This window comes from Muscardinus avellanarius (assembly GCF_963383645.1).
Source record: "Muscardinus avellanarius genome assembly, chromosome: 1".
Taxonomy (NCBI): domain Eukaryota; kingdom Metazoa; phylum Chordata; class Mammalia; order Rodentia; family Gliridae; genus Muscardinus; species Muscardinus avellanarius.
This window is the reverse complement of record NC_137786.1, coordinates 126,645,603-126,669,927: the sequence shown is the minus strand read 5'-3', so window position 1 is coordinate 126,669,927 and position 24,325 is coordinate 126,645,603. Positions and strand designations below refer to the sequence as shown.

At 47.0% G+C, this 24,325-nt stretch overlaps 1 protein-coding gene across 1 annotated transcript; it reads right to left on the bottom strand.

Moving 5' to 3' along the window:
• Nucleotides 1–9,281: 9,281 nt before the first annotated feature.
• Nucleotides 9,282–11,711, bottom strand: TIRAP (TIR domain containing adaptor protein; the record flags this gene model as incomplete). The annotated part of the gene is made up of 2 exons (XM_080719774.1): nt 9,282–9,907; nt 11,645–11,711. The coding sequence occupies 2 exons, from the start codon at nt 11,709–11,711 to the stop codon at nt 9,282–9,284; spliced, it is 693 nt and encodes a 230-aa protein (XP_080575900.1).
• Between the last annotated feature and the right edge of the window lie 12,614 nt (nt 11,712–24,325).

The window sequence follows — 24,325 nt, the reverse complement described above, 5'->3', positions numbered from 1 at the left end:
ATAAGAGCTTGCCGAGGGTTTAGGCCGGTGCTGCGGCCAACGAGGCCGGCATCGGAGCCTGCCGTGAGGCATGACCAGTGCTGGGGCCTCCGAGGCCGGGATCGGAGCCTGCCGAGGGGTTAGGCCGCTGCTGGGGCCAGCGAGGCCGGCATCGGAGCCTGCCGTGAGGCAAGGCCGGTACTGGGGCCTCCGAGGCCAGGATAAGAGCCTGCCGAGGAGTTAGGCCAGTGCTGGGGCCAGTGAGGCCGGCATCGGAGCCTGCCTTGAGGCAAGGTCGGTACTGGGGCCTCTAGGCCAGGATAAGAGCCTGCCGAGGGGTTAGGCCGGTGCTGGGGCCAGTGAGGCCGGCATCGGAGCCTGCCGTGAGGCAAGGCCGGTACTGGGGCCTCCGAGGCCAGGATAAGAGCTTGCCGAGGGGTTAGGCCGGTGCTGGGGCCAACGAGGCCGGCAGCGGAGCCTGCTGTGAGGCATGACCAGTGCTGCGGCCTCCGAGGCCGGGATCGGAGCATGCTGAGGGGTTAGGCCGGTGCTGGGGCCAGCGAGGCCGGCATCGGAGCCTGCCGTGAGGCAAGGCCAGTACTGGGGCCTCCGAGGCCAGGATAAGAGCCTGCCAAGGGGTTAGGCCGGTGTTGGGGCCAGCGAGGCCGGCATGGGAGCCTGCCTTGAGGCATGACCAGTGCTGGGGCCTCCGAGGCCGGGATCGGAGCCTGCCGAGGGGTTAGACCGCTGCTGGGGCCAGCGAGGCCGGCATCGGAGCCTGCCGTGAGGCAAGGCCGGTACTGGGGCCTCCGAGGCCAGGACAAGAGCCTGCCGAGGGGTTAGGCCGCTGCTGGGGCCAGCGAGGCCGGCATCGGAGCCTGCCGTGAGGCAAGGCCGGTACTGGGGCCTCCGAGGCCAGGATAAGAGCCTGCCGAGGGGTTAGGCCGGTGCTGGGGCCAGCGAGGCCGGCATCGGAGCCTACCGTGAGGCAAGGCCGGTACTGGGGCCTCCGAGGCCAGGATAAGAGCTTGCCGAGGGTTTAGGCCGGTGCTGGGGCCAGCGAGGCCGGCATCGGAGCCTACCGTGAGGCAAGGCCGGTACTGGGGCCTCCGAGGCCAGGATAAGAGCTTGCCGAGGGGTTAGGCCGGTGCTGGGGCCAACGAGGCTGGCAGCGGAGCCTGCCGTGAGGCATGACCAGTGCTGGGGCCTCCGAGGCCGGGATCGGAGCATGCCGAGGGGTTAGGCCGGTGCTGGGGCCAGCGAGGCCGGCATCGGAGCCTGCCGTGAGGCAAGGCCGGTACTGGGGCCTTCGAGGCCAGGATAAGAGCCTGCTGAGGGGTTAGGCCGGTGCTGGGGCCAGCGAGGCCGGCATCGGAGCCTGCCATGAGGCAAGGCCGGTACTGGGGCCTCTGAGGCCAGGATAAGAGCCTGTCAAGGGGTTAGGCCGGTGCTGGGGCCAGTGAGGCCGGCATCGGAGCCTGCCGTGAGGCATTACCAGTGTTGGGGCCTCCGAGGCCGGGATTGGAATCCTGCCAAGGGGTTAGACCGGTGCAGGGGCCAATGGCCAGCATCGGAGCCTGGCGTGAGGCAAGTTCACTCCTGCGGCCTCCAAGGTCGGGACCAAAGCCAGCTTAGGGGTTTGACCGGTTCAGGGGCCAGCGAGACCAGAACTGTGTCCTCCCATGAGGCAAGGCCGCTGCGTGAGCCAGCAAGGTCTGGATCAATCCACTGAGTAGCCAGGCCACTACTGGGACCATCAAGAGTGGGATTGGTACTTGCAACGCAGCATGCACAGAGAAATATCGCAGAAAATATAAATCAGACGCTTCTCTTAATCAGTAATAACTAGGAGGAAAAGGGCAACAGGAAGAGGTTGAGCTATAGAAAGGGCCCTATAGTGAAGCAACTAATGTGACCAATCAGAGGGTATGTAATACTGGAGGACGGAGCCTCTTTAAAATGCAGGAGGTACATAAACAAATGTATCAAAGTAAATCACCAAAGAAGTGTGGGATGGAGGGAGGGGGAGGGAATGGGATGGGGGCTGGAGGAGGGCTAATTGGATGTTGTGTGCTTGTATATCCTCTCAAGTCTTGTACTCCAATGTGATTGATATATGACTACAATGCACCAATTTAAAAAATAAATTAAGATGTCAACTACTAAGCCAAGCATGGGAGGGAGGGATAGGGAGAGAATGGGGTGGGGATTGGGTGGGGGCTGACTGGGAAAAGTGTGCATGTATGTCTACAAAAGTATGTATCCTAATATGATGTATGAATACAGTGCACCAATAAAAATAAATGAAAAAAAATAAAAATAAATAAATAAATAAATTTAAAAAAAAAAAAAAGAGTTCCCAGCATACGCGGCTGAAGCGGTCTTTTCTCTAATCTCTTCTGGGATGTTCTTCCAAAAATCACTTTTCTTGCATGGCGTGTGTCTCCTTGTCATCTTGCTTCTAATTCCTCCGTTATCCACTCTCTCTCCTGAATTCTAGATAGGAAGTCACGACTGGAAATGTCTCCTTTAGTTGTCCCAATCAGATATTAAACCAAACTCTGGTATCCAGGAACGCATGTTCTTTTCGGCAGCCGTGATCGCCACTGCAGCCGCTGCCATCTTGCCCCCACCTTCTGGAAATTTTTTTCCAAAACCAATTTTAATAAATGTTTCTCTCCTAAACTAATAGGGTCCTTTGAGGAAAGAATTTATGTTGGGCTTTAAGGACTTTAACTCCTTTAAATCTGATCTCTGTTCAAATGAGAGCAGGCTTTATTGAAACTACTTCTCTGGATGTTTCCATTTCAAAGACATGCTTAGATTTACACCTCCAAGGGACTGAGAAAGATCTGAATAACAGGCATGCATGCCTTTTTTAGTAAATCCTGCAGCAAAGTTAACACAATTTGAGCATTGAAAGGATTTTAACTTTTGTTCAGATTTCTGTCCTTTTATTGTTAAGGGAGTCCCTATGGCTCTTGTTATATTTCTTTGTGTTTAGAATGAGAGCTCTCAGTCAGGCTTGGTGTATGCTTGTAATCCTATTACTTGGGAGACTGAGTCAGAAGGATCACAGGTTCGCAGCCAGCCTCAACTACTTAGTGAGACCCTGCTTCAAAATAAAAGACTAAAATAGGGCTGGCAGTGTAGCTCAGTGGTAGAATGCCTCTGGGTTCCATCCCCAGTATTTCAAACACACACACACACACACACACACACACACACACACACACACACACACTAAAATAGGGACACACACACACAAAATAAAACAGGGTTATGGGGGTACTCAGAGGTAGAATGCCCGTGGGTTCAATCCCCAGTAAAACACACACACACACACACACACACACACACACACACACACCTCTATCTATCTATCTATCTATCTATCTATCTATCTATCTATCTATCTATCTATGTTTGGTACTGGGGATTGAACCAAGAGTGTTAGGGTTGTAACAGTGCTGTGGGCTCTTTTCCTTTCTTTAACCAGAATTTGTTGAATAGGGAAATTAAAACTAATAGCTTGGTGCAACTTTAACAAGTCTTTATTACAAAATCAGTAGGAAATAGGAACAAGAAGAAAAGCAGCATCCCTGGAAGCCATACTGGAGAGCCCAAAAGTGGAACTCTGACCCCCTCTCCCTCCCCAGCCTTTAAATACAGATTTTTTTTAACTTTTTTTTTTTTTTTTTTTTGCGGGTCTGGGGATGGAACCCAGGGGCATTCTACCTCTGAACTATACCCCTGCCTATTTTTTATTATTTAATTTGAAACAGGGCCTCACTAAGTAGCTGAGGCTGTCCGTGAACCACAATCCTCTGGTCTCAGCCTCCCAAATGCTGGGATTATAAGCGTGTACCACCATACCCAGCTATAAATATAAATACAGATTTTGTATTGGTATACTCGTATCATCATTACCAAGGCAATGGGCTAGTAATATATATATATATATATATATATATATATATTTTTTTTTTTTTTTTGCCAGGTGGTGCCTCTTTGTCTGCAGACAGTAGAGTTACTAAGTGTAGAGGTTAATGAGCTTTAAAAAAATGTTCTCAGCCTCCCAAATGCTGAAATTACAAGCATGCACCACCACGCCTGGCTTCAGGGTTAATGGTTTTTTTTTTAAACCTCTGCTGTAATGGACTAGTTGTATTGGGCTATATTGGTTGCCTATCAACTAGGGTAGCTCAGAAGTAGAATGCCTTCAGGTTCAATCCCCAGTATAGCAAAAAAATTAAAAATAAATAAATGAAATATAAATAAGGACATAAATGGAGACATACCATGTTTAGGGATAGGAAGGCTCTATTAAAACATCTATTTGTTCTTTTTTTTCTTAAAAGACTTGATTCCTTTATTTGAAGGGAATCCAAGATCTGATTTTGAGCTTTTTTTTTTTTTTGGCACTGGTGTTTGAGCCTAGGAGCATTCTAACTCTGAGCTACACCCCAGCCCCATTTTATTTTTATTATGAAACAGGGTCTTGATGAGTCTCACCAGTTGCTGAGGCTGTCCTTGAACCTGCAATCCTCCTGTCTTAGCCTATCAAGTACTGGGATTATAAGCATGCACCACCACGCCCAGCTAAAATCAGGTATAGTGGCACACACTTATAATCCTAGTAAAGGACGATCACATGTTCAAGGATGAACTCAGCAAATAGTGTGAGTCTCATCAACCTAGCAAGACACTGTTTCCATATAAGAAATAAAATAGGTAGCCGGGCGTGGTGGCGCACGCTTGTAATCCCCGCGTTTGGGAGGTGGAGACAGAAGGATCGCGCAGGTTCAAAGCCAGCCTCAGCTACTTACTGAGGCTCTGTTTCCAAATAAAATAGAAAATAGGTCTGGGAGTATAGCCCGAAGGTAGAAAGCCCCTGGGTTCCACCCCTAGTACCACCAAAAAAAAAAAAAAAAAACTAAGAGGAAGCAGGGTATGGTGGTGCACCCTAGTAATCCTAGTACTTAGGCTGAGGCAGGAGGATCACAGGTTTGAGGACAGTGTCAGCAAGTAGTGAGAGTCTCATTAACCAAGTGAGACCCTCCCTGCTTCAAAATAGAAATTAAAAAAGCATGTGTGTAGTCCTTATACTTGGGAAGCTGAGACAAGAAGATCACATATTTGTGGCCAACCTTAGCTACTTATGCCCTCCACAACTTAATGAGACCCTGTTGTTTCAAAATAAAGAATAAAATAGGGCTGGGGGTATGGCTCAGAGGTAGAATGCCCCTGGGTTCAATCCCCAGTAACAACAACAACAACAAAAGCCGGGTGTTGTGGTGGCACACACCTATAATCCTAGCACTTGGGATGCTAAGACAGGAGAATTACATGTTTGAAGACAGCCTTAGCAAGGAGTGAGACTCTCACCAACCTAGAGAGACCCTGTTTCCAAATTAGAAATTTAAAAATTGGGTGTAGCTTAAAGGTAGAATGCCTCTGGGTTCAATCCCCAATACCATACACACACACACACACACACACACACACACACACACACACACACAGCTGCAGTTGAGTGTGGTGGCACACACTTGTAATCTCAGTACTTGGGAGGTTGAAACAGGAGGATTGGAGGTTTGAAACCAATCTCAGCAACTCAGTGAGGTTCACATCATCTTAACTCCAAGTGTTGACAAGAATTTGAAAAAGTATACTCTTTTACAATGTTAGAAACAAACTGGCTCAACTAATTTGGAAAAGCTTTTGGCATCTTCTAGTAAAACTAAAGATTTATAGTTTTTACAACCTCCCTGTTCCCCATCTAGATGAGATCCTAGAAAATCCTGCTCACAGAAACATTTACAAAAAATCATTGGCTCGCTGGGCGTGGTGGCGCATGCTTGTAATCCCCGCCCTTGGGAGGTGGAAACAGGAGGATCGCACAGGTTTGAAGCCAGCCTCGCTGGTTTAAGAGACCGTTTCAGCCAGGCGTGGTGGCGCACACTTGTAATCCCAGCCCTTGGGAGGCTGAGACAGGAGGATTGCACAGGTTCGAAGCCAGCCTCAGCTACTTAGTGAGGCTCTCAGCAACTTAGTGAGACCCTGTTTCCAAATAAAATATAAAATAGGTCTGAGAGTATAGCCCGGAGGTAGAAAAAGCCCCAGGGTTCCACCCCCAGTATCACAAAAAAAGAAAAGAGACCCTGTTTCCAAATAAAAAAAGTATAAAAGTAGGTCTGGGAGTGTAGCCCCGAGGTAGAAGGGTTTCCAGGAACCCCAGTACCACACACACAAAAAAGTATTGGCTCATTATTTTTAGTAGCAAAAAATTGGAAACAACCACATATCTATTAGTAGAAGAATGTGTGGCTAATCTATGGTATATTTACATGACAGAATGAAAGAAAAGTAACTGGATTGTCCGACATCAACAGGCTTAAATATCACAAACGTGGTGAAGAAAAGGATCCACAGAATACAAACATTATAATGCTATTTATATTAAATAAAAACCATGTACAAGTAGACATGTTGTTAGGGATGCATACATATGTAGTAACAATAGAGATAAACTAAGAACAATAAGTTTAAAATTCAGAATAGTGGCTATTGGGAATGGAAGTGAGAGGATGGGAATCCAGGGGACAAACAGCACCTTAGGGATAATGAGATTTCTTTCCTTTTTTTTTTTTTTTAAATTTTTTGCTATGCAAGCTGGGCGTGTTAGCACACACTTATAATCCCAGTACTTGGGAGGCTGAAACAAGAGAATCGTGCAGGTTCGAAGCCAGCCTCAGCTACTTAGTGAGGGTCTCAGCAGCAACTTAGTGAGACCCTGTTTCCAAATAAAATACAAAAATCGGTCTGGGGGTGTAGCCCAGAGGTAGAAAAGCCCCTGTGTTCCTGTGGTACTGGGGTGGAAAATTATATATATATATATATATATATATATAAATTTTTTTTTGCTATGCTGGGAATCAAACCAGGACTTTGCATGTGATAGGCAAGCACTCTACCACTGAACTATCACCAGCTTAAGGTTTCGCTTTATAATAAGAAGATACCTAAGTGTACATTATAGTATTCTTTAGTTCTTTTGCATGAATAAAACTCATTTTTTATTTGGTGTGTGTGTGTGGTACTGGAGATTGAACCCAGGGACATTCTACCTCTGTGTCACACCCCCAGCTCTATTTTATTTTTAGTTTTGAAACAGGGTCTCACTAAGTTGTAGAGGGCCTCGCTAAGTTGCTAAGTTTGGCCTTGAACCTGTGATTCTCCTACCCCAGCCTCCCAAGTACTGGAATTACAAGTATGCGCTACCATGCCTAGCTAATTCATAATTTTTAAATTAAAATATTTTTCAGAGAAAAGAGGTACGGAAATACATATTAGAGCCCAGTATAGTGGCGTACTCCTGTGATCCCAGTGCTTGGGAGGCTGAGACAGGAGGATCACAGTTTCAAGGCCAGCCTCAGCAATATAGCCAGACTCAACAGTTTAGTAAGATCTTGTTTCAGAATAAAAATTTTAAAAAGTACACATTGGGGGAAACAATGAAATTCATTTCAGTTCAACAACAAACAGCACAGTTGAATGAAACCCTGCCTGTGCCACAAAGAACACAGTCAGCTTCCCTACCAGACGCTTGCTGACTCTTCTCAGTCTGAGCAGGAAGACAGCTTCTGCGGAAGCAGCTAGCTCTAGCCAGACCTCTGATTGGGCTTCAGTGGTCACAGGATCAGTGGGCCTTTTTTTTTTTTGTAATGGGGATTGAACTCAGAGGCACTACCTCTGAGCTACACCCCCCTATTCCTATTTTATTTTTGAAGCAGGGTCTTACTAAATTACAGAGGGCCTCACTAAGTTGTTGAGGCTGGCTGGGAACTTGCAATCGTCCTGCTTCAACCTCTCAAGTACTGGGATTTCAAGCGTGTGCCACAACACCAGACTCAATGAGCTTTTTGGTCCAGGAGAAGGAGCTGAGCCCTGGCTCGTCCTCTCTTCTCTGCTCCCTCGCCTCTCCTGTACATTCAGAAGATATCTGGTTTTGCATCTCTTTTTTTCTTTTATCTTTTTTTTTTTTTTGGTGCTAGAGATCAAACCCAGAGCCTCATGCTAAGTACATGATCTACCACTGAGCTACATCTGTAACTGTAGGTTTGCATATCTAAAGGCACTCCTGCAATAAATAAAATACAGTGCAGTGCTACTTGCACCTGTCATCCAGCTTTCAGAAGTGAGTCACTGTCTCTGGGAAAGAGAACAGCAGTAGTGTCAGTGTGCAGGACTGAGAACCTGTTGCTTTCTTTTAATGCCTGTCCTGGGGCTTTCTCCAGGCAGCTGGGAAAGGACAACCATACTGAGACATGCAGCCTAGACATCTAGCTCATTAATCAACCTCTTTCTAGGACCTGTCTACACCAGTGCTCAGTTCCAGAAGAATACAGGTGTGTGCTGGGCTTCCTATTCAGTTAGGAAACAAGCAAAACACTCCAACCCTCCTGGCATCAGCACTTCCTCCTACCTCCTCTTGACCCTCTTGGGGGACTCCCTGCTTGCTCTTGGTCTTCTGGGGGGAATCCCCAGCTTCCTTATGTCCTTCCTGGGGGAGTCCCAAAGTCCCAAACTTCCCCATGCTCTTCTTGGGGAGCCCACAGTAATGGAAGACTGATGGGCAATCTGATCTCTGTAACGTCTCTTGTGACATCTGCTGGAACCTGAGGTCCTATATGGGCTGTTTCCAGCTTCACTCCAACTTTCTGGGTCCCATAATGGCATAAGAAATGTCAACTGAGTGTCTGCAGATCTGAAAGAGAGCAAACAGAATCACAGGGCTTGCATTCCTCCAACAGCCTCTCTGTTTCTCCCCATGGGTCCCCACCTTTTCTGCCCCTTAACTATTATGTTTTGTTTCTTCCCGCTGCACTATGATGCTCCATCCTGGGTGTGCTTATCTTATGCAGTTCTTTCCTATTATTTTGCCTCATTTTTCCTTATTAAACTGAGAACGTTTCTGGCACCTGCCCAGCTCTTTGTGGACAGCTCCAAGCCAACTTCATTCAGAAGCTTCACACTATTACTATTGCTACTACCAGCTAGTATGTGTTGAGGATGTGGTCAGTGCTAAGCTCTACCTGTTAGGGATACTTGACATGGGCCACACCATGTTCCCAATACTGGGAGGCTGACTGATGGTCAGTGAGAAAATGGAGGCCCACAGGGTTGAGTAACTTCTCTCATGCTAGTAGGGGAAGGAGTCGGAACACAAGCCCAGTCTTTCCCAGGACTAGAAGCTGCAGCAGCTAAGGCCACTGGCTATCTCCTAAGGCCACCAAAGATCAGAAGCAGGGTGACCCGCCACCGCCCACCTCCCATTGCTTACAACGAGTGACAGCCTCCTTGACTTGGTGAAAGCCACCATCGGGGCCTCTGCCATCCACGTAGTACATGAATCGGAGCTCAGGCGGGTAGTCAGCTCTGCTCAGGCCCATTAGCAAGGGGATGGTGCAGCCCTGGGCCCCGGGGGCCTCGGTCAGGGCCTGCAGCATCTGGTACTTGCACCACGGGTCTCGAAGGAAGCCGGGTGTGATGAGCAGCACGCGGCAGTGGCTGCTGCTCAGGGCCTGGCACAGCTCGGACACGATGGCGCCGCCTGGTGTCGCGTCCCGGAGCTGCAGGAAGCAGCGCAGGCGGGCAGCACTGCCCTCCAGGTAGGAAACCAGTTCCTGGGCGGCAGCCAGGTCCTCCTCGCTGTGGCACACGCAGACGTCGTAGTCTTTGCTCCAGCGGCCACTGCTGCTGTAGGTGTCCACGGACGTCGGCGGGGGGCTAGGGGACTTGACTGAAGGGAGGCTCGGGGAGGGGCGGCTGTCTTGTGGAGGTGGCTGTGAATCATCTCTGGGGTGGCTTTCTGAGGAGACGGGCATCGTCTTGGGCTTCTTTAACAGGGCCTGCCTGAACCAGTCTGGGGGGAGGAACACGTCCTCTTACCAGGGTGCACCCTCCCCACCAGCAGGGAGGACAGGCGGGAGGAATCCAGCCAGCTCGCTGCACTGGGAAACCACTGTCCTGCTCTCAGACACCTGCGGCCAGCCACTGTGGCTCATCCTTAGGTCTTGCCTGAGTTCCCTCTATCTGAAAAGGTCCCGAGAAGCCTTATGTGAGAAGGTTTTACCAGCCTGATTAATACGGGTTTAGCCAGGCAAGGTGGCTCATGCCTGTAGTCCCAGCTACAAAACAGGTTGAGGAAGGAGTGCTTGAGCCCAGGAGTCCGAGGTCAGCCTGGACAATGAAGGGAGACACAGCCACAAAAACAACAAAGTAGAGAAGTAGAGAGATGGCCTGGTCTTGCTCTGGGTTCTCTGGTATCCAGTATCTCCATCCCACTGTGTGTGTGTGTGTGTGTGTGTGTGTGTGTGTGTGTGTGTGTGTGTGTGTCTGGGATTGAATCCAGAGGCATTCTACTTCTGAACTACACCCCCAACCCTCTATTTTACTTTTTTTTTTTTTTTTTTTGCAGTACCGGGGATGGAACCCAGGGGCAATCTACCTCTGAGCAACACCCCCAGCCCTATTTTTTATTCTTTATTTTGAAACAGGGTCTCCCTGGTTGCAAAGGCTGTCTCACTAAGTAGCTGAGGCTGTCCTTGAATCTTGATCCTCCTGTCTCAGCCTCCCAAATGTTGGGATTACAAGTGTGCACCACCACGTCTGGTCCTATTTTACTTTTTATTCGGAAATAGGATCTTGCTAAATTGCCGAGGCTAGCTTTGAACCTGTGATCTTCCTGTCTTAGCGTCCAAGTACTGAGATTACAGGGATGTACCACCACACTGGGCTTCCCCACCCCATCTTAAGCAGAATGTTCTAGTAGAGCTGACTGACTGGTCAACCCTCTGGAAGTCTGGAAGAGAGCTTTGTACTCCACTCAGTCCAAAGCCCACTTCCGTCACCGAGAGGAGGTGAATTTTAGATTACCCACTGTGGAAAGAAAATGGGCAGGGGATTGTCATCTGTTTGGCCTTAAGAAATCTGAGTTTGTTGGGCAACGGAAACACCAGGGCAAGGACCCAGAGCTCTGGGCAGGGGCCCACAGATCCTGAAGTGATCCAGACCCATGCTCTGGAGCCAACCACACATTCTGGGCCTGCTGCTTGCTTTCTCTCCAGCCTTAAGCAACTTAGTCTAGATCTCCACTTCCTCACCTGTAAAATGGGCTGGCTTTAGTTGCTGTTGAAAGTTAAGGGAGATAATGCACTGTCTGACGTACTGAATATTCTCTTCAGCCATATTAAAGCTCAGCTGTCCTGAGGACAGACCATCCGGTGTTCGGGGACTAATTCATTTTCTCTGTCTGCCTGGCTTTCTCTTTCCTCAGACTGGTTCCCAAACAAAGATTTGCATGACAAGAAGCCCAGTATCAAGCACTTAAGACAGAGTGCATTCACAACAGTGGTTTCCAGGCTACCAAAACTGGCTGAGAGGGTCCAGGGAAAACTTGGAGCCAAAGAATCCACCTCTGGCCTTCCTCTTCACTCTCCACACAAGCTCCACCCCGAGGGCCAGTCAGGAGCTTCCCCCATCACTGGCCTCCTGTATCTCTCCCTGCGATTGGGCCACAGGCCTCCCACCACGCCAACATGGGGACTGAGGACTGCACTCTTAGGAACAAGAGCAGAGTCAGGAGATGGGGTCCACTCACCAGCCATCTTGCCTAGGGGCTTCTTGGACTGGGAGCGAGGAGCTGAGAGGGAGGCCGATGAAGCCATAGTGTTGGGCTCGACAGGGCATTGGTAAAGTAACAGAAGAGAGGAGACTCAGTCTTGATTTCATGGAACAGTCATCCTACAAGGAGCAGAGAAAGAGTCACAAAAGATGTACCTACTCTTCGGGATAAGAGTCCTCCGGGTGGCCAGGCCACTACTGAGGCTGCCAAGGGTGGGATCGGAACTTGCAATGCAGCATGCACAGAGAAATAGCGCAGAAAATAAAATCCAGATGCTTCCTCTAATTAGCAAGAACTAGGAGGAGGAGATTGAGTAGTAGGAAGGGCCCTATTGAGAAGCAATTAAGGTGACCAATCAGAGGGGAGGGGATGGGGGAGGATGGAATCTCTTTAAAACTCATGAGGTGCGTAAACAAATATATCAAAGATAATCACCAATTAAGCATGGGATCGAGGGAGGGGGAGGGAATGGGATGGGGATTGGATGAGGGCTAATTGGATGATATGTGCTTGTATATCCTCTCAAGTCTTGTATTCCAAAGTGATGTATGATAAAAAAAAAAAAAGTCGTACCTACTCTACTCCCACTTCCAGTATATGGACCCTGGAAATTCTGCGTCTCTCCTGATGCCTAAAGGGCTCAGTCTAAGTGGGTGCTAATCCTGGGATTGGGGAAAGATACTACGTGACGGCGCTGGTTGCTGGATCAGCCAGATGTGTGCAGTGTGGTCAGACTTACAGGGTATGAGCTCTGCATGACTGGCCGAGTGACTGCACTCTGCGCCTCCTGGCCAGGAGTGCATTCGGAATCTGTGGAAGCGCTGCTGGCAGGCAGCTCTTTAGAGGGACTTCCTGTGTGAATGCTGAAATGGAAGAAGGACAGTTGCTATTTGGACAAATAATTATGTATCAAAGTAGATACTACGCAGTAGAGAGCAAATACATTCAGGAGGCCTTGAGAGACTTTTCCTCCAGCTCTGTCTTCCCCAGAATAAATCCATCTCTCCACCCACACAATCCCTCAGCTGTCAGCTCCGGCAGAAAGTGTCCTGAAGCGGTGCAGGTTGTGGGGAGAGTAGCCCCATTCTCACCTCCTGTTAACCCTGACCTTTGGCAGTGTTGTCCAGCCTTCAGTGTCTCTTTCCGTGCAACCACAACACTATGGTGCTAGCAGCTACTTCCCAGCATTATTGTGAGAATTACAGGAGATAATTTATGTAAAATGCTAATGGAGCCAGGCGTGGTGGCGCACACTTGTAATCCCAGCATTTGGGAGGCTGAGACAGGAGGACCAGGGTTTGCAGACAGCCTCAGCTACTTAGTGAGGCCCTTTGTAACTAAGTGAGACCCTGTTTCAAGATAAAGAATAAAAATAGGACTGGGGATGTAGCTCAGAGGTAGAATGCTTCTTGGTTCCATCCTCAGTTCTGCAAAATAAAGTATAATAAAATGAAATGCCAATGGTGGCGGTCATATAGTAAATGCTCAGAAAAACGTGAGTTAGAATGTTGTTAAAATAACCTTGCTGGAGCTGGGGGCGGGGGGGTGCATACTTGTAATCCCAGTATTCGGGAGGCTGAGACCAAAGGATCACAGTTCGCAGACAGCCTCAGCTACTTAGCAAGGCCCTTTGCAACTCAGTGAGATGCTGTTTCAAAATTAATAAGACTTAAAAAAACAGGGCTAGGGGTGTAGCTCGGAGGTAGAATGCCCCTGGGGTTCCATCCTCAGTACCGCAAAAAAAAAAAAAAAAAAAAAAAATCTTGCTAGGAACAGTGGTGCATGCTTGTAATCCCAGTACTTGGGAGGCTGTGATGGGGGGGGGGGGGGAGTCACAGGTTTGTAGCCAGCCTCAAAAACTTTGCGAGGCCCTCAACAATTTAGCAAGACCCCGTTTCAAAATTAAGAATAAGCTGGAATTTGTTTCTGATGGCACATGACTGTAATCCCAGTACTTGGGAGGCTGAGACAACAGGAAGATCACAGGTTTGATCACTACTCAACAAGTAGTGAGACTTTCATCAATCTAGCAAGACTCTGTTTCAAAAAATAAATAAAATAAAATGGGGCTGGGGGTATAATACACACACACAATAAATAAATAAATAAAAACAAAAAATAATAAAAATAAGCCAGGCACAGTGATGCACACTTGTAGTTCCAGGCTTTGGGATACTGAAACAGGAAGATTGTAGGTTTGTGGCCAGCCATAGCAATTTAGTGAGGCCCTTTGTAATTTAGCAAGACCCTATTTCAAAGTTAAAAAAAAAAAAACGGGGCTTGGAATATAGCTCATAGTTAGAGTACCCTTGGGTTCAATCTCCAGTTTCACAAAAATAAATAAATAAATAAATAAATAAGCTCTTATTAACCTAACAAGACCCTGTTTCAAAATAAAAAATAAGCCAGGCGTGGTGGCACATGCTTGTAGCCCCAGCATTAGGGAGGCAGAGACCAGAAGATCACGGTTCGTGGACAGCCTCAGCTATTTAGGGAGGCCCTTCACAACTCAGTGAAAACCTGTTTCAAAAACAAGAAGACTAGCTGGGCGTGGTGGTGCACGCTTATAATCCCCACGCTTGGGAGGCGGAGACAGGAGGATCATGCAGGTTGGAAGCCAGCTGTGCTGGTTTAAGAGACCCTGTTTCCAAATAAAAGTATAAAATAGGTCTGGGAGTGTAGGCCGGAGGTAGAAGGGCTTCCAGGAACCCCAGTACCACCAAAATAAATAAATAAATAAATAAATAAATAAATAAATAAATAGACTAAAAAATAAGGCTGGGGGAATAGCTTGGAGGTACAATGCCCCTGGGGTCCATGCCAGTACTGAAAAAAAAAAAAAAATAGGGCTGGCGGTGTAGCTCAGAGGTAGAATTTTTCTGGGCTCAATCACCAGTACTCAAAACAAAACAAAACAAACCCCCCCCAAAAAAACAGACAAACAAAAAACTATCATCTACACTTCACTTTGGCAGTAAGAGTTCTGGTAGCCAGGCATGATGGTGTACACCCATAATCCCAGTACTCAGGTGGCTGAAGGTAGGAGGATTGCAGATTGAAGACAAGCCGTAGCAATTTAGAGAAACTTTGAGCAACCTAGCCCTAGCAAGACCCTGTTTCAAAACAAAAATAAAAAATAGGCCGGGCGTGGTGGCGCACGCTTATAATCCCCGCGCTTGGGAGGCTGAGACAGGAAGATCGCACAGGTTCGAAGCCGCGCGCACTGGCTTAGGAGACCCTGTTTCAAAATAAAAATGTAAACATAGGTCTGGGAGTATAGCCCGGAGTCTTCCAGGAACCCCAGTACCACCAAAAAATAAATAAATAAAATAAAATAAAATAATAAAAAAATTTAAAAAATAGGCAGGAGGTGTAGCTCTGAGGTAGAATGCCTCTGGGTTCAAGCGCCCTCTCTCTCTGTCTCTGTTTCTCTCTCGCTCACTCACCAGTTTTGGTGCCTTATACCCTTGTTAGGTTTTGCTATCTCTACATCTTCATGAAACCATTAAACGAGTCTTTCTTTCCTGCAGCAGTATACATAGGGTTACTTGGTTTTTATATTATATAAGTATTTAAAGTTTTTGTTTTATAATTGTTTTATATTATTATTATTATTATTATTATTATTATTATTATTATTGGTGGTAAGCCCTTCTACCTCCGGGCTACACTCCCAGACCTATTTTATACATTTTTTAAAATTTGGAAACAGGGTCTCCTAAGCCAGCGCGCGGCTGGCTTCGTACCTGCGTGATCCTCCTGTCTCGGCCTCCCAAGTACTGGGATTACAGGCATATATCACCACAACGGGCAACATATGTAGTTTTTTCCCCCCTCTTTTTGCTTTGTGGTACTGGAGATTGAACTGAGGGGCATTGTACCTCTGAACTTCATTCCCATTCCTATTTTTTATTTTTGAAATGGTCTCATGCTGTGTGTGGTGGCATTTGGCTATAATTCGCATACTTAGGAGGCTGAGACAAGAGAATTACAGATTTGAGAACAGCCTCAGTAACCTAGTGAGATCCTGTTTTTAAGCAAAAAATAAAAAGGCTGGGGATATATCTCAGAAGTAGAATGCCCCTAGTTCAATCCCCTGCAAAACACACACACACACACACACACCACAAACCAAAAGAAAACAAAAAACGAACCTACCACCACCACCATCACTAACAACAACAACAAGGTCTCAGTAGGTTGTTGAGAGTCTTACTAAATTGCTGAGGCTGGTTTTGAACCTGTAATCCTCCTGTCTCAGACCCCAAAATACTGGGATAACAGGTGTATGCCACCACGCCCACCACATACATAGGTTATTTATTTTTGTGGTGCTGGGGATTGAACCCAGAGGCATTCTACCTCTGAGGTACATCCCCAACACTACTGTATTTTTTTTTTTTTTACTTAGGCCTAAAGCCTCACTAAGTTACTGAGGATGGCTTGGAACCTATAATCCTCCTGTCTCAACCTCCCAAGTACAGGAATTACAGGTATGTGCCACCATGCCCAGCTAGCTACATATGTAATTTTTGTGTGTGTAGTACTGGGGTGGAACCCAGGGGATTTCCTACTTCTGGGCTATACTTCCAGACCTATATTTTAATATTTTATTTGGAAACAGGGTCTTACTGTTTTGCTGAGAGCCTCACTAGGTAGCTAAGGCTGGCTTCGAACCTGTGTGATCCTCCTGTGTCAGTCTCCCAAGAGCTGGGATTACAAGCATGTGCCACTACGCCCAGCTACGTATGCAGTTTTTAAATTTTTCTTTCTTTTTTATGACACTGGGAATTGAACCTATGACATTTCTACCTCTGAGCTATACCCCCTAGCCCTATATTTTTGTCTTTATTTTGAAACAGGATCTCATTAAGTTGTGGACAGCTTCACTAAGGAGCCAAGGCTGGCCACAAACCTGCAGTCCTCCTGTCCCAGCCTCCCAAGTACTGGAATTTCAAGCATACACCACTGTGCCCAGCCTACATATGTAATTTTAAAGCTTCATTTACTAACTTATGAAATGACTTGCCCTTTTGGCAATACATCCTGATTTGGGGTAACTGCCTCTTATATTGCTTAAGAAGAAACCCAGGACTGGAGATACAGCTCAGTGGTTGAGTGCTTGCTTGCCTAGCATGAGCAAGGCCTTGGTTCAATGCCCAGCACTGCAAAAAACAAAAAATAAGCCAGGTGTGGCGGTGTATGCCTGTAATCCCTGTAATTGAAAGGCTGAGAGAGGATGATCACAGGTTTGAGCTCAGCCTCAGGAACTTAGTGAGATTTTCAGCAACCTAGCAAGTTATTTCAAAACAAATCAACAAGCCAAGCGTGGTGGCGCATGCTTGTAATCCCAGCATTTGGGAGGCTGAGACAGGAGAATCGTAGTTCGAAGACAGCCTCAGCTACTTACTTAGTGAGGCCCTTTGCAACTCAAGTGAGACCCTGTTTTGAAATAAAGAATAAAAAATAGGGCTACAGGTGTAGCTTGGAGGTAGAATGCCCTGGGTTCCATACCCAGTACTGAAAAAACAAACAAACAAACAAACAAACAAACAAACAAACAAAGCCAAGTGTGGTGGCATATGCTTATAATCCCAATACTTGGAAGGCTGAGACAGGAGGATCCCAGGTTTGAGCTCAGCCTCAGCAAGTAGTGGAGACTCTCATCAACCTACCAAGACCCTGTTTCAAAAAATTAAAAACTAGCTGGGTGTGGTGGCTCACGCATGTAATCCCAGCGCTTAGGAGGCTGAGACAGGAGGTCGCACAGGTTCGAAGCCAGCCTCAGCTACTTAGTGAGGCCCTTTGCAACTCAGTGAGACTCTATTTCAAAACAAAGAATAAAAAATAGGGCTGGGGGTATAGCTTGGAGGTAGAATGTTCCTGGCTTCCATCCCCAGTACTGCACACACACACACACACAAAAAAAAAAAAAAAAAAAAAAAAAAAAAAGAAAAGGAAAAGGAAACAGGGTCTCAATAAGTTGCTGAGGCTGGCCTCACACCTGGAATCCTCCTGTCTCAGCCTTAGAAAATGAATCTTTTGATTTATATTTCTGTTAAGCTAAACTCACTATTCGTGCTTGATAGAAAAACGGTCTCCCAAAGATCTCCATATCCTAAATCTTAGGACTGTAGCTTTGTGATCTTACATGGCAACAGGGACTTTGCAGGTAGAATTAGGATCTTCAAATGAAAAACAGTATTGGGGATTACCCAGGTGACCCAGTGTAATCACCAGGACCCTTAAAGAGGAAGCAGGCCAGCCTCAACAGCACAGTGAGACTCTTGGCAGCCTAGGAAGAAGACGCTACTTTAAAACAACTACAGCCGGGCGTGGTGGCGCACGCTTGTAATCCCCGTGCTTGGGAGGCTGAGACAGGAGGACTGCACAGGTTCGAAGCCAGCCTCAGCTACTTAGTGAGGATCTTAGCAACTTAGTGAGACCCTGTTTCCAAATAAAAAAAAAAAATATATATATATATATATATATATATATATATATAAAATAGGTCTGGGAGTATAGCCCAGAGGTAGAAAGCCCCTGGATTCCACTCCCAGTACCACCAAAATTAATTAATTAATTAATTAATAAAACAACAACTACAAGCCGGGTGTGGTGGCGCACACCTGTAATCCCCACGCTTGGGAGGCAGAGACAGGAGGATCGCACAGGTTTGAAGCCAGCCTCAGCTACTTAGTGAGGCTCTCAGCAACTTAGTGAGACCCAGTTACCAAATAAAATATAAAATATACTCTGGGAGTATAGCCCAGAGAGAGAAAAGCCCCTGGGTTTCACCCTCATACCACTAAATAAATAAATAAATAAAACAATGACACAGTTAATATATAAATGGAAAGGGCTGGGGTGTAGCTTGGAGGTAGACTGTCCCTAGGTTTCATTCCCAGTAAAACACACACACACACTGTTGTTCTCAAATACTTGCTAAACATTTGTTCGGGAGGATTTATTAGAACTCGCATTGTCACTTACAGTGCTGACCATGACTCACTTGTATCTTGATAGACACGACTCCATAAAGAGTGGTTTGCAGACTCTGGGGGGCAGACCCTTGGGTGGCCCCCATTTGCACACTGCTGATGGTAGGTTAGACCTTGACTTGCCTTTTTCAAATTTATTTATTTACTTATTTTTGTGGCGGCGTCTCGCTAAGTTGTCTGTGTTGCCCAGTCTGGTTTGAACTCACAATCCTCCTGCCTCAGGCTCCCAAGCGGCAGTGACTACAGGCACGTGCCACCATTCCTAACACCCACGACTCACTTTAAACAAGAGAACCAGCAAAGGTGAGGGCGTCACTCACAGGATTATGTGAGGTATACATGTAAGTCCACACACATGCGGTATGTAAGATGCATGTATACCATGTATATGAACATGGTGTGTGCTCCCCTGTGTGTGTGTGTGTGTGTGTGTGCACATAGCTCCATCTTAACAGATGGAAGAGAGAGACTCCCTTGCTCACTTTAAAAAGGTTGCCATGTTATGTTGTTGTTGTTGTTGTACTGGGAATTGAAGCCAGAGGCATTCTACCTTTAAACTACACTCCAGCCTGTTTTGAAACAGGGTCTCACTAAGTTGCGGAGGCTGGCTTTGAACCTGTCATCAGCCTCCCAAGTACTGGGATTACTGGTGTGCACCACCAAGCCTGGCTGAGGTTGCCAAGTTACTGGCATACAAGCAGCCTCTGGTTGCTGAGAGTGGTCCCCAGCTGGCAGCTGGGAGCTGGCAGGAAAATGGACCTCAGCCCTACACCTGCTAGGGACAAATGTAGCCAACAACCTGAGGAGGCTTGCAACTAAATCTTTCCCCATTCAAGCCTCTGATAACACTGAGGCTCTGGCAGATCTGTGGACTGCAGCCCGGTGCCATCCTGAGCAGGGGATCCGTCAGGCCTCTCCTGGTCCTTTGATCCATAGAGACTTTAAAATAATGAAACAGAGACTAATTACAATGCTGGCTTAAAATGCTGGTTTCTGAAGCTGGGCGTGGTGGGGCAGGTGCGTAATCCTAGTACTTTGGAGGCCGAGACAAGAGGATCCCATGATTGAGGACAGACTCCGCGAGTAATGAGATTCTCAACAACCTAACAAGACCCTGTTTCCAAATAAAAATAAAATAGGGTTGGGAGTATAGCTCAGAGGTAGAATGCCCCTGGGTTCAATGCCAGTGCCACAAAAAAATAAATAAACCAATACCCAGGGTTCTGATGTACCTAAGGGTTGATTGGTCGTGTGGGTCCTTCAGTGGTTCTTTTTTTTTTCAGTATTGGAGATTGAGCCCAGAGGTATCTACCTCTGAGCTACACCTCCAGCCCTATTTTACTTTTTATTTGGAAACAGGTATTGTTAGGTTGATTAGTCTCATTACTTACCAAGTCTGTCTTTGAACTTGCGATCCTCTGTCTCAACCTCCCAAGTACTGGGATGACAGGTGTGCACCACCACACTCAGCCTTACTTTAGTGGTTCTTAAACCAAACTGAATATCACCAATACCTAGAGAACTATTAAAAATACAGATACCCCCTAGAGATTTTTATTCAGTGTTTCAGGATGGAACCCAGAGTCTTTTTAACTTAGAGCTACACCCAACCCGATTTTTTAATTCTTTATTTGGAAACAGCGTCTCACTAAGTTGTGGAGGGCCTAAGAAGCTGATGAACCTGCAATCCTCCTGTCTCAGCCTCCCAAGTACTGGGGTTGCAAGTGTGAACCACCATACTTGGCTTTTATTTTTTATTTTGAAACAGTGTCTCACTGAGTTGTGGAGGGCTTCACTAAGTAGCTGAGGCTAACCATGAACCTGTGATCCTCTTGTCTCAGCCTCCCAAGTATTAGGATTACAAGTGTGCACCACCATGCCCAGCTTTCCCAACCTTATTTTAAATTTATTTTTATTTTGGTGGTACTGGGGTTCCTGGAAACCCTTCTGCCCCCGGGCTACACTCCCAGACCTATTTTATATTATTTTTATTTGGAAACAGGGTCTCTTAAACCAGAGAGGCTGGCTTCGAACCTGTGTGATCCTCCTGTTTCCACCTCCCAAGCACGGGGATTACAAGCCTGCGCCACCATGCCCGGCTTTATTTATTTTGAAACAAGTTCTCATTAAATTGCAGAGGGCCTCACTAAGTAGCTGAGGCTGGCCATGAACCTGTGATCCTCCTGTCTCGGCCTCCCAAATACTGGATTGCAAGCATGCACCACCACACCTGGCTTCTTTTGACAATATATTTTATAAATTTTGAAGAATTAAAAATGTTAAAAAGTGTGCATATGAAAAAAAAAAGCACCATTTAAAACTTAATTATAGCTGGCATGGTGGCTCATGCTTATAATCCCAGCATTTGGGAGGCTGAGATAGGAAGATCAGGGTTCACAGACAGCCTCAGCTACTTAGTGAGGCCCTTTGCAACTCAGTGAGATCCTGTTTCAAAATAAAAAATAAAAAATAGGGCTGGGGGTATAACTCGGAGGTAGAATGCCCCTGGATTTCACCCCCAGTACCACAAAAACAAACAAAAAAGCAAAAAACTTAGTGAGACCCTGTTTCAAAATAAAGAACAAAAATATATGGCTGGGGTTATAGTTTGGAGGTAGAATGCCCTTGGGTTCAATCCCTAGTACCATAAATAAATAAATAAATAAATAAATAAATAAATAAATAAATAAATCCAGTCAAAGTTGTTCTATGGTGTCAAAAGCCAGGATAGTAGTCATCTTTCAGGAAGGCTGTGACTGGAGTTGGGCACTGGAAGCCTCTATGTAATGCTAATGTAGGTCACCCAGGAAATGATCATTGTGAAAAATGATTAAACCATACACTTAGGATCTGTGCACACTCCCATTCATATTCATTCTCTCTCTCTCTCTCTCTCTCTCTCTCTCTCTCTCTCTCTCTCTCTCTCTCTCCTAGTATGGGGTACTGAACCCAGGGGCATTCTAACTTCGAACTACATCCCCAGCTCTATTTTTTATTCTTTATTTTGAAACAGAATCTTGCTAAGTTACAAAGGGCTCACTAAATAGCTGAGGCTGGCCACAAACCCCTATCCCCCAGTCTCAACCTCCCAAGTGCTGGGATTACAAGTGTGTGCCACCACGCCCTGCTCTATGTATCACTTAAGAAGGAAGGAAGAAAGGAAGGAAGGAAAGAAGGAAGGAGTCTCTGAGTCATTCCATGTCCTCAGGCTGGGGCAGGCTTGGGGTCCTCTGGCTGGAGAACTCCATATTCTCCTGTCTCGGTTATACTTCTCTGGTGTGGTGCTTACATTTCTAATTTTTTTTTTTCGGTACCAGAGAGTGAACTCAGGGATATTCTACCTCTGAGGGGTACCCTCAGCCTTATTTTATTTTTATTTTTAAAAATATTATTATTATTATTATTATTATTATTATTATTATTATTATTACTACTACTACTACTACTACTACTGGGGATGGAACCCAGGGCCATTCTACCTAGGAGCTACATCCCCAGCCCCACCCTTTTTTTATTCTTTATTTTGAAACAGGGTCTCACTGAGTTGCAAAGAGTTTCACTAAGTAGCTGAGGCTGTCCGCAAACCCGGATCCTCCAATTTCAGCTCCTATTTCAGCCTCCCAAACGTTGGGATTACAAGCGTGCGCCCGGCCCATTTTTTATTTGGAAACAGAGTCTCACTAAATTGGGGAGGGCCTCACTAAATTGCTGTGGTCGCCCTCGAACCTGTGACCCTGGGGTCTCAGCCTCCCATGTACCGGGATTACAGAAGTGCGCCCCCACGCACTCCTCTGCAGTTCTAATTTACTTGTTTTGGTGAGGAGCAAGCGGACTGAATGTCCTTGGCACCGAACCGTGGTGGGTGCTCATTAAGTGACTGGGGCGGCCGTGCCTCGATAGGTCCTAACTAAATAACGCCGCGGACTTGCAGGAACACTGTCACCAAGTAACCCCAAGAGCAGAGACGCGCAGGGGGAGAGGCGGCGTTTCCGCAGAGGCTCAGGATCGAAGCCAGCCGCCGGCCGCTCTCCAAGCCCGGCCGGCGAGGAGCCCGCACCAGCTCGGCCGCTGCCCGGGGGCCTCTCGCTGCTTACGCGTCCTGCGAGCCGGAGGCGGCCGGGTGGAAGCGGAGGGCGGGTCTCTACCGGGCCGAGGTCCGCAGGGCCGGGCGAGCCCGGGTGGACTCCCAGGACCCGCGGCGATCGGGAGCAGGGTGGAGCAGGTGCAGCAGGGTGGAGCAGGTGCAGCAGGGTGGAGCAGGTGCAGCAGGGTGGGCCTGGGGACCCCGCCGCGCTCGGCGCCAGCGCGAAGCGCGCTGCCCGCCGGTTCCCGGAAGCGCCAGGCGCCGCCCCTCCGCCCCGCCATCCCGCCCCGGCCCGGGCGTGGTGGCGCATGCTTGTAATCCCAGTACTTGCATCACCACACCTGACCCTCAGCCCTTTATATTGATTTATTTTTTTTATTTTGAAATAAGATCTCACTAAGTTGCTAAGGACCTGACTAAAAGTCTGAAACTGGTCTTGAACCTGCAATCCTTCTGTCCCAGCCTCCTAAGTACTGAGAATACAGATGTGCACCTCCATGCCTAGCTTTGCTTTCGTTCTTGAGCAGATATATCTCTGTTCTTCCATCAGTCCAATTCTGCTCTGCACAATGCTCCCCTTCTGGGCACTCTGATTTTTTTTGTAGCCTATTTAGGGAATTCTTTCTTAATTCTACATTTCTCACCTCTTTCCTCCAAAGCCCGACAACACCTGGCCCTCTCCATAGACTGAAGGTTCCCCGAAGCCAGGGATAGATAGATGGTCAGGGTCCCACAGGGAGTGTTTCGATTGTAACAGCACTGAGGGCTCTTTTCCTTAATTCAACTGAAATCTGTTGATTGGGAAATTAAAACTAACAGACAGCTTGATACAGCTTCAACAAGTCTTTATTGCAACATCGGTAGGAAATAGAAAGGGAAGAGAAGAAAAGCAGCATACCTGTCAGGCACACTGGAGAGCCAGAAAATGGAACTCTACCCCTCTTCCTGTTCCTAGCCTTTAAATACAGATTTTGGCCGGGTGTGGTGGCGCACGCTTGTAATCCCCACACTTGGGAGGTGGAGACAAGGAGGATTCCACAGGTTCAAAGCCAGTCTCTCTGGTTTAAGAGACCATGTTTCCAAATAAAATATAAAATCGGTCTGGGAGTGTAGCCTGGAGGTAGAAGGGTTTCCAGGAACCCCAGTACCTCCAAAAAAAGAAAAAAAAATGAAAAAAACAAACAAACAGATTTTGTGTTACCATGGCAATGGACTAGTAACTTATTTCCTAGACAGATGGTTCCTTTTTGTATCTGGGCAGTGCACTCACTAAGTGCAGGGGTCAATAATCTACCTTTGTTGTCCTGGGCTGTGTTGCCCATCAACTATGGGTGCTTTGAAGCAGCACATGGAGTTTACCTTTCTACACCCTTGCTAGGTCACAAAGAAGAGGAGGTAAACACAGGCGCTAATTGCCTCTATGTATTTCTAAGGCCAAAGGCTTTGTCTCTAGGGCTTCTAAGGCTAAAGGCCTTAATTTTCTTTACATTCTTTTTTTTTTTTTCCCCCTGTACTGGGGATGGAACCCAGGGGCCTTCTACCTCTAAGCTACACCCTTAGGCCTACTTTTTC